Source organism: Bidens hawaiensis, unplaced genomic scaffold (genome assembly GCF_021521415.1).
Source record: "Bidens hawaiensis isolate Kalapana, Puna unplaced genomic scaffold, B.hawaiensis_p1.1 tig00030915_1, whole genome shotgun sequence".
NCBI classification, from domain to species: domain Eukaryota; kingdom Viridiplantae; phylum Streptophyta; class Magnoliopsida; order Asterales; family Asteraceae; genus Bidens; species Bidens hawaiensis.
Window position 1 is genome coordinate 42,932 of NW_027495183.1, and position 9,716 is coordinate 52,647.

Below are 9,716 nucleotides of genomic sequence, written 5' to 3' on the forward strand. Positions count from 1 at the left end.
TATTAAACAAACTTCTTTTTTTAGCTAAAGTTCGTTAACCGATTCAAGATTTTAGAACGCTGATCTCAAATAACTCACGAATAGCTTACACCGCCAGTGAAGGTGGTGATATTGGTGGCAAAAGTGACATCATGTTTCACAATGGTGTACATGGTGGCAATTTCAAGTTTAAGAGCATTCACATCTCTTTATCTATCTTTATATGCATAAGTAAACAAAAAAAATTACATCTTTCTTTAAAATTTATTTATCTTATAAAACCTCCCATCTCCATATCCCATTTTCTATCTATCTTTTTACACACACATATATTTTTTTGTTTTTTAATGCCCTCTCAAAAAGGAAAAATTACATAAATAGACAAGTTTGACAAATAATTTATCAAAAGAGACATGTCTATTTAGCCTACATCTCTTCAATAATTGGTTTTTTAACCAATAAACAACTGACACGTCATCGAAGCCGGCTAAGGCGGCTAAGTCTTAGCCTCCACTTTATGGGCACGGAATTTTATAAAAAGTAAACGGGTCCCACCTTTAACCAATAAAAATTCGACACGTGTCAAGACGGCTAAACTTAGCCTACATCTATGGTTATTTAACCGGCATCTCTGACTCTTGCCGCCTTCGGGATACGTGTCTATTTAGTTAGCCGGCTCCAAATATTCCTTCTAAGCCGGCTCCAACTCGGCTTGTAGGCTAAGGCTTCACTTAGCCGCCTTCAATTTTTTCATTTAGCCGTCTAATTTTAGCCGCCAAAATTGAATATTTTACCACCCTTATTAAATATTTAGCCGGCTTCACTTAGTTGTCTTCTTAGCCTGTGTAAATTTAGCCACCAAAATTGAATATTTTACTAACTTACCAACTCTATTAAATATTTAGCCGTCTTCTTAGCCGGTGTATATTTAGCCCCCAAAATTAAGTGAAGTCGGCTAAATATTTAATAGAGTTGGTAAGTTGGTAAAATATTCAAGTTTGGCGGCTAAATTTACACCGGCTAAGAAGACGGCTAAGTGAAGCCGGCTAAATATTTAATAAGGTTGGTAAAATATTCAATTTTGGCGGCTAAAATTAGACGGCTAAATGAAAAAATTTAAGGCGGCTAAGTGAAGCCTTAGCCTACAAGCTGAGTTGGAGCCGGCTAAGAAGGAATATTTGGAGCCGGCTAACTAAATAGACACGTATCCCGAAGGCGGCAAGAGTCAGAGATGCCGGTTAAATAACCATAGATGTAGGCTAAGTTTAGCCGTCTTTGACACGTGTCGAATTTTTATTGGTTAAAGGTGGGACCCGTTTACTTTTTATAAAATTCCGTGCCCATAAAGTGGAGGCTAAGGCTTAGCCGCCTTAGCCGGCTTCGGTGATGTGTCAGTTGTTTTTTGTTTAAAAAACCAATGATTGAAGAGATGTAGGTTAAATAGACATGTCTATTTTAGTAAATTATTAGTTAAACTTGTCTATTTCTGTAATTTTCTCTCTCAAAAATTTATAGAGATTTTGACTTTAATTTGGTGTATTTTTAAAGTTACATGAGAGTACGTGCATGAGTGAATTAATGGTGGTTCGGGTTATGTAAGGGTCAACATGAGTTTCGATTAGCATGATAAACCAACAATATAACAGGCATCAACGACGATTGGGTTGACAATTACCATGATGGTGATTTAAGGTGTATTAAGTAATTTTTAAAATTTTGAAATAGGGGTATTACTAGATGAGTTGCGTAAGTGGTCAAAACAAATTTAACTTAAATTGGTTAGGCCGGGTGAAAGCAGGCTGGGTCATAGTGAGTTCACGACCGTGTCCATTTGCAGTGATGGAGACAATGGCGACGGAGGCGACAATGGCCCGTAGGTTGTGGCATTGGAGGTGTTACCGATAATGGTGGTGAAGATGGATGGGTGCTTTACAGATAATTAATTTAAGGTAAACTCACCCATTAGTAAATAATTAACCTAGTTTATTAAGTGTTATACTAAGTTTACTTAAAAGGCTTTTTTTTCTCTTTTAAAATTATTTAACTTTTATTAGGTGTTCAAGTCTTGTGTAATTTTTTTAAGTTAGAATTAAGACAAATGAAACATATATGATCATTGATTATATTATTATTATTTTAACTTTCACTTAAAATTTGACTTTATAAATTATAAATCGTTACTATTTGGTAAAGACCATTTTTATGAAACAACTAAGTTTTTTCTTTATTTCTTTTTTTTTTCACATCATTTTTGCCTCCTCAATCTATGCTGGTAATACAACACCTTTACCTTAATTTAAGATTATAAATTGTATATTTGCTGATAAAATAAAACAATTAATAAATAATGTACATACATATATATGCTAATTGTTCGAGACTCATTCAACTAATCACAACATATTATTTTTAATTTTTTATTCGGAAAGTTATGGATGTTCTTGTCTCATTGGTCGACAAATGGTCTTATTATAAACGTACACCACCAGCTAAAAACATTTTAAAAACATAATCAAATTAAGTATATAAATTAATAATTACACCTAAACGCATTACGTATACAACCTAGAATGCTAATTTAATAATAAATTTCATTTCAATAAAAAATATGAAATTAAATTGTACACAAGAACTTCCTATTAGTATTACAAACCCTTTTCCAAACAATAAAACAATGTTAGAACTTTGCAAAACGTAAAAAACTTGCCAATGTTATAATATTTCGTTTCTTGGGGGTGAACCGTTAAGGCGTAAACTACTAGCTTTTTCTATAGATTAAGATGAGCAATGACCGAGAAAACGTAAAGGAGAGCCGGTGCCGATTAGAAGCGGTGTACTCGACATGCCACAAATTAAGGCTATTGTTTCTCGGGTTGTTTTTTGTGTTTACTTTTGTAACTTGAATCATAGTCCCATCCGTACGGTCTAGTTCTCCTCTCCGATCTCTCTTTTGTCTTTATCACTTCAATCCTCTCCTTCAAAATCTTCATATCAACAAGATTACTCGATCTCCCTATATTTAGAGTTAGCCAACAAACATTAATTAATGATGCTTTGATACAATCATATATGGCATACAATATCTTGTCATGTGACTGAGTTCTCACGGTTATAAAAAAAGTTCAAAATGACTAAAATCATGTTTATCAAGAAACTTAAACGTACCTTTGTCGCCTAAGCTTTGAGCTCTAATCTCTAAGCTTGAACGTACTTTGCGCCCCACTTGAACTGGTCGAACTACCACGCACGTGAAAGAAGGTATCATCGTTGACATCTTTCTTGGTTTTTCTTTTGAATGGAAGTAATTGGGTTGTGAACTCGTGATGGCTGTTATTGAATCTTGTTCAATTGAGGTGTATATATTTATATAGTGAGAACGATGTGTGCATGAATATTCAATGGCTTTTGAAAGTTTAGAAGGGACAAAACACAGGTCTAAATTCGCATATATAATGGTATTTGTGTATGACGAGGTACGCAGCAGCCATATGACATACGTCCGAGAGGTGTCAATTACAACTCCTGTTTGCCTGTGATTTGAGCTGTCGATCCATGGACGATTAATGCAACAATACACACGCTTTTAATTTAATTAATTATGAAATTTAAAACAACAATATTCTTTATTTATAAAGTTTTTACAATATTAAAATTATATGCAACCGCTATTATCATCGAAGTAGCTTATTTTTTCAATGTTTGTGAACCAGGTTACAAACTCGTGTTTCACCTAGCAAAGAAGTTACTAAACAATTTTTTTGTTTTAAAAAACTCTATTAGAGAAATGGAAACAACATGAGGGTGAAAAAATTACAAAGATATCACGTAAATTAGTAATGAAAATTTAGAAATTATAAAATATTTAAGATAAGATTTGATTGAAATTATAAAATATCTGACTAATAATTTATTTGAAGTTAAATATTTCACACATGTATTATATTCAATATGATATATTATGGTTCATTAATAGAAATACAAATGGTTGAAATAACAATTTAGAAAAAAATTAAGAACATTGGACTCCAAAAGGGTCCTATTAGGGACACCCCAAGCACCCTCTGTACGTCACCCGTATGATAAGGCACTACTAGAAAAAAGGCATTTAATGACACACAATGCGTGTCATCAAAGGGTACAGATGACACGCAAAATGCGAGTCGTTGAAGCCCCAGTCATAAATTGAATATGACACGCGAATGCGTGTCATGTTTTATGACACGCGTTTATGACATGTTTTTACGACCCCCATATACGACTTACATTTATGCGTGTCATCGTATTATTAAATTTTTAAATATATTTTTATTTATTTTTGCATATTACTAAATTTTACATTAATAACAATAATTAAATGCTCATGACAAACAACATAGAATACACATATGGTAAAACTAACCATTTTATTTCATAATTAAATATCTAAAGTCAAAATGTTACAAATATTTCCAAGGTACAAAACTTTAGTTTAATAGTCAATAAAATATATCATCGGAAAAATTGTGCTACATAACTTTTGATCATTCTACTCGACTTCCATCAAAATCCGCCTCCGTGTGTTCATGTTTGCCTCCCCCAACCTGAGAAGAACATTAAACAAAGAAAATGTTAAGAAATTTGGTCAGGTCAAAACAAACTAATATAAACATAACAAAACTTGTAAATTACATTGATTTTGACAAGTATTTTAAGTCCTTCCTAACTCAGTTGGGCACTACACAATTACAAACAGTTAAATTCAATTCAACATGTTCTTATTAATCAGCTCTCTAATCAACTAATGGTTTCGCTAAAGCAACAAGTTGGACATTATAAACAAAGCATCATAGTATTAACTTACATTATTTGAAACTTCAGCTTTATTCAAATTTTTTTGTTAAGACTAACGTGTTTCTGGGCTGCTGCTGTATCTATTACTATTAACCAGCAATAACTGTACCTGAATGAAACGGGTCAAGTATGTCAGAAAATGAGAACTTAACAATTCTTGTGTTGATAATAAGACCACCCAATAAGACTTATTAAATAAGCATATATTAACAAACATAAAATAGTTATTTCAACAACATAAAATAACACATAAAGCCGTCAAAGCATACATACCATATTGAAAAATAAAAAGAATAGTGAATTCAATTAACCAACTTAAAAGACTCAACAATCAACCGGTCAAAGGAAAACAATCTTATCTCTCCATCTTGATTTAAAATCAATTGGAGATACATAAGCAACAGGAGGGATGCTTTCTAGTAAAAAAGGATATGATCTCTTCATTCTAACCATCTGTTTGCATCAAAGTCACAATCAAAACGCGTACAAAAAAATATTTGAAAATTTGAAGTTTGAAAATGTGAAACAAATGGTAACATAATTAATTAAAGTTTAACAATCTTATCTCTCCATCTTGATTAAAAGATGGTTAGTTGTTGCCACAATAGCATTTGTTTAACGGGGGCTCTATCTGCGTATTCATGATAGATGATGTTGATTTGGTTCCTTCCTATTGATACGTTCACCTGAAATATTACAAAAAATTATATTCAAGTATATACATTATACCTATGACAAAGAAAATAAAGGTTGTATAAAATTCAGAATTCAAGAGTCTACAAATAAAAAAACATAACAAAATTTAACACATTATATTCAAGAGTCTACAATATATTCAGCATTCAGGTTTCTGGTTTTAAAAAAAAGTTAAATAAAATTCAGAATTCAGCAAGCAAAACAACTAATTAACACTTGTTTGTCATCTTCACTGTTTCAACATCCAAAGATTTAAAAAACTGTTAAAAGTAAATGCAATTATTATATATAATATGATTAGTTGCACGGTGTAACAAAACAATACACTTTCCTCATTTGAGCATTTAATCAAACACTTGGTGTGCATTCTAACCTTTATGTTAAAATTATTATTATTATTGTTATTATTATTCAAAACAATAAATCTTTGAAATCCGGAAGAACCAGAGACACACATACCTGTAGGTAGAGTTGCAGATGAAGCTTCATCTGTCTAATCAGCAAGCAAAACAACTAATTAACAACATAAACCTAACCGATTAACAACATTAAACCCTAACCCTAACAACATTTGAAGGCACGTACCTCACTGTAGATGAACTTCCTGCCTACAATCCTTCAATCAACCGAAAACCTAGCTGTGGCGGAGGAGAAAGACCACCGTCTTGGGCGGTGGTGGTGGAGGAACGTATTCTGATGGGTGATGGTGATGGAGAAACACTGAACTCAATTTTGGGGGAAACTGTAAAGATTTTTTTGGGAGAAGGGATATTAATTGGGAATACGCTATTTTTGAGAAATTTTAGACAGTTGTAAAAGGTTTTTTTATTTGGGATCGTAAGATGACACTCAAATATGACAAGCACTAGTTAGTTTTTGAAATTATGACACAGCTCTTATGACGTACAAAAATAAAAGTCATAAATCCTTTAATTTTTTAAAAATATGACGTTTTTTAATGACGGACACATTTGCTCGTCATAAATTGACGCATGTCATTGTGAGCAAGTCATTAAAGGCATTTTTTTAGTAGTGAGGGGCGTATAAGGCCTCGTATAGCCTTATACGGGGCGCATCAGGGGCGACCCGATATTTTTAGAGGCCTAAAGCGAACTTCAAAATTGAGGCCCTTTTAGAATCACGTAAGCCTACCAAATAAGCAAGTGGGGGTCATCAGCCAGTCGGGACGACTCGTTGAAATAAAAAATACTAGAAAACGGAATCAACTCCAAGACAATGAGAACGAATTGATGTCAAAACTTCTATTAGTCGAACCATGATTTCCAAACACTATCTATTCTCCAAAAACCTTGCAATTTAATCATGTCCAATCAAATTTCTTGATGATTCTAAAGACTGCAAAGTGCCAAGTGAAGACTAAATTTATAGCCAATACATAGGTTTGGAAAGATGTTATTTTAAATCTTGAAATGATAAACTAAGTGCTAAAAAATAAACTTACACAAAAAAAGGGCTAACATGATTGCCAAGATTGGTCAAGTTAACATGTTCTTGATCAAAACTGAGACATGTAAGTCCATTTTTACTGAAAATGTTCTTGAACAATGTTGCCTTTCTCAAACAGCTAAATGTAATGTTGCTGCATGAACAAAATTGAAAACCAGAATTGCTTCCATTCCAATTAAAAACTCTTTGAACACTATAAAGCGGATGAATTAAAAAAATGAAAATAAAATACGCAAACATGAATATCTGATAATAATCCCACAAAACTCACTATTACTTCAAAAATATGTCGAATGAAAATTGCACACTGCTCATTGTTTCTTAAAAAAAACAAAAAACAAAAAACACCACTATGAATACCTTTGATAACCATTCAAGATATGTGAGAAGCTTCATTCTCAAACAGCTTTACCTAGTTACAAAGAAGGTCCACTTAGGAGCATAGATGGATGTTTGGTGTCTATAGAAACCCTCTTCAAGATGATGACACGTAACACAACCAAAACCTACTAAGAAGGTATAAATTTGAATATAAAATTTTTGCTTTTCGATGCGTAAAGTCAAATATTATGGCCTGATAGCCTCTTTATATATATATCATCAAATCACCACCCTTAATGATAAATAATCAACATTTAAAAACGTAAAACAACTTTACAATGCTCTATGATCCTTCAAACATGAAGATATCAATGAACATGAACAATATGTAAACGAGTCTCTTCTGCGAGATTGCTTTCTTCGTCTGAAGGATCATGATCCTACCAAATCAGATATCAAATTTAGAACCAAAATTAGAAATCAAATCTACACATTTCGTTTTAAATTGCTACCTGTACTTGCTGCCGGCGTTGAACCGATGCAAAAACTCTAACCATGATATATATTGACAGCAGAACACCAAGGCTTCTTAACATTACAAACTGCAGCAAAAATAATACTAAAATGAAATTAATAAAATTTAAAAAATAATTTGCCCGAGCAATGTTTCGTGTTTCACGTTTCATGTTACCGTGAACATGGTAACAGTGTATCTTTGTGTTCCATTCATGATAATTGGTAGAGTATGTCGCAACACGAGAAGAGCCATAAACTGCAATAAATTTATACATAAAAAAGTATCAATTTAAAAACGCTCTAGTGTTTAGAAGATAAAATTAACATAGAGATGGCATACAATTATAGCAATTACACGGCAACAAATCAAGCTTTTGGTGCTTAGAGTGATATACTCATCAAATTCGGGTTCAACATGACCAACAGAATCCATTGCTGAAAACCGCAAACTGTATAGATCCCGTCTAGAAATCTCCCAGTTACCCCTAAATTACATAATGAAAAAAAATATATGAATATATAAATAATGATAGTTAAGTTCAAAAACACACCTGAAATTCATTGGAATGCCATCACAATGGAATAAAGGAGGCGGTGATGAATATCCGGGCTTGAATGGCTGAAATTCAAAGAAAAACAAGAATAACTGAGAATGCTAATCATAAAACATTATATATGGTTTACTAATTTATAACTAATATGCTTGTTTGTTGAAGGAAAAGGGTGCACAAACGAGTCAAACTGCTTGTGAGCTAATGGCGAATACACCTCTTGTTGAGGACAAACCTGAAGGCAAATCTCGCATATGGTGTTTCCCTTTTCGTTGCACCATCTTTGAACACATTTGCGATGGGCATACTGAAAACATATTGAATTAAACAAAGTGAGTTAAATATTAATTTCATAAATCAAAAACTATATTGCATAACCTTTAAGCTGCCACAACAAGCACAGGGTGTCTCCATATTTGAGTCCTCATCTTCATCATGGCAGATCCTGCATTCTACAAACTTCTTTAACGATTCGAAACCGTGATCCATTCTATGAATACAAACATCAGTAGCCAGTTCTTCGTTCGCTAAATTCGATATACTTTTGCTCTCAATTCCAGCCGCATGAGAGGATTCGGTAACCAGCAACACAAAATGATGCCCCATTCAACCTCGGTTTTACACAACAAGATTCTTTTGGAAATAAAATAAACAGAATTCGATACCGTAAAACCCTAGCAAACTCTTACTGTAAATTTTCCTTAATCTCTACAGATCTGTGGTTTTAATAAAGTAATATAAAATGTTAAACTTGATTATAAAACAAGAACATAAACAATTAAAACAACAATAATATGGGGAATTGAGAAACAAAAAAACTTAACAGGAAAGAGCTTGATAATGATAATAAGGAGGAACAAATTAAGTAAAATTGGTATAAAAGAAAGAATGAAAGAAAACTTACAAGGATTTTATGAAAGTACGTATAGGTGAAGCAAAGGATGAAGTTAATTATGTTTTGCAATCCTTTGCTTGCCCTTAGATAAGGGTTTATTAAGGATTGAAGCAACCGGTTAAGTGGCTTTACTATTTGCTTATAACTGTTTGTGATCATCGAAGAACAGCAAAACCTTAAATCATAAATCATCATAATATCATAGGCATGACTCCACGTTCACTCATTCTGTTTTCTCAGTACACAAGTGGGCCCTCTACTTTTAAATCATGCATGCGTACACACAAAGCATATATATATATATATATAACATTGTAAAATAACTCATTTTTATACCTTAAAAATATCCATCCTTCCCATTAATGTGTCATAGTTTAAAAAATACAAAGTTTAAGTTAGATTGAATGATTGTTATTTTTTGCTTACCAAATGACAATAATGCCCTTGAAAATTGGATTCAT

The 9,716-nt window shown here is 32.6% G+C and overlaps 1 protein-coding gene across 2 annotated transcripts; it reads right to left on the minus strand.

The window, feature by feature from the left end:
• Positions 1-7,567: 7,567 nt before the first annotated feature.
• LOC143581420 (uncharacterized) lies at positions 7,568-8,969 on the minus strand. Of its 2 annotated transcripts, none has more exons than XM_077064211.1 (7): positions 8,739-8,969; positions 8,596-8,667; positions 8,361-8,428; positions 8,150-8,273; positions 7,985-8,065; positions 7,806-7,895; positions 7,568-7,733 (listed from the first exon to the last, which is right to left on the minus strand). In XM_077064211.1, exons 1-7 carry the CDS (start codon positions 8,964-8,966, stop codon positions 7,662-7,664), a joined length of 735 nt encoding a protein of 244 aa, XP_076920326.1. In that variant the 5' UTR covers positions 8,967-8,969; the 3' UTR covers positions 7,568-7,661. The 2 variants fall into 2 exon arrangements, with proteins under 2 accessions (XP_076920326.1, XP_076920325.1); XM_077064210.1 differs by having other exon boundaries at positions 8,150-8,294.
• Between the last annotated feature and the right edge of the window lie 747 nt (positions 8,970-9,716).

Bases quoted from the DNA above. Each gene is read 5' to 3' on its own strand.
- LOC143581420 (XM_077064210.1), bottom strand. From the start codon at position 8,966: ATGGGGCATCATTTTGTGTTGCTGGTTACCGAATCCTCTCATGCGGCT. The intron at 8,429-8,595 runs GTTTGTCCTCAA...TTTGAATTTCAG, and splicing joins TATGCGAGATTTGCCTTCAG to CCATTCAAGCCCGGATATTC. The intron at 8,066-8,149 runs GTATGCCATCTC...AATTTATTGCAG, and splicing joins GCCGTGTAATTGCTATAATT to TTTATGGCTCTTCTCGTGTT.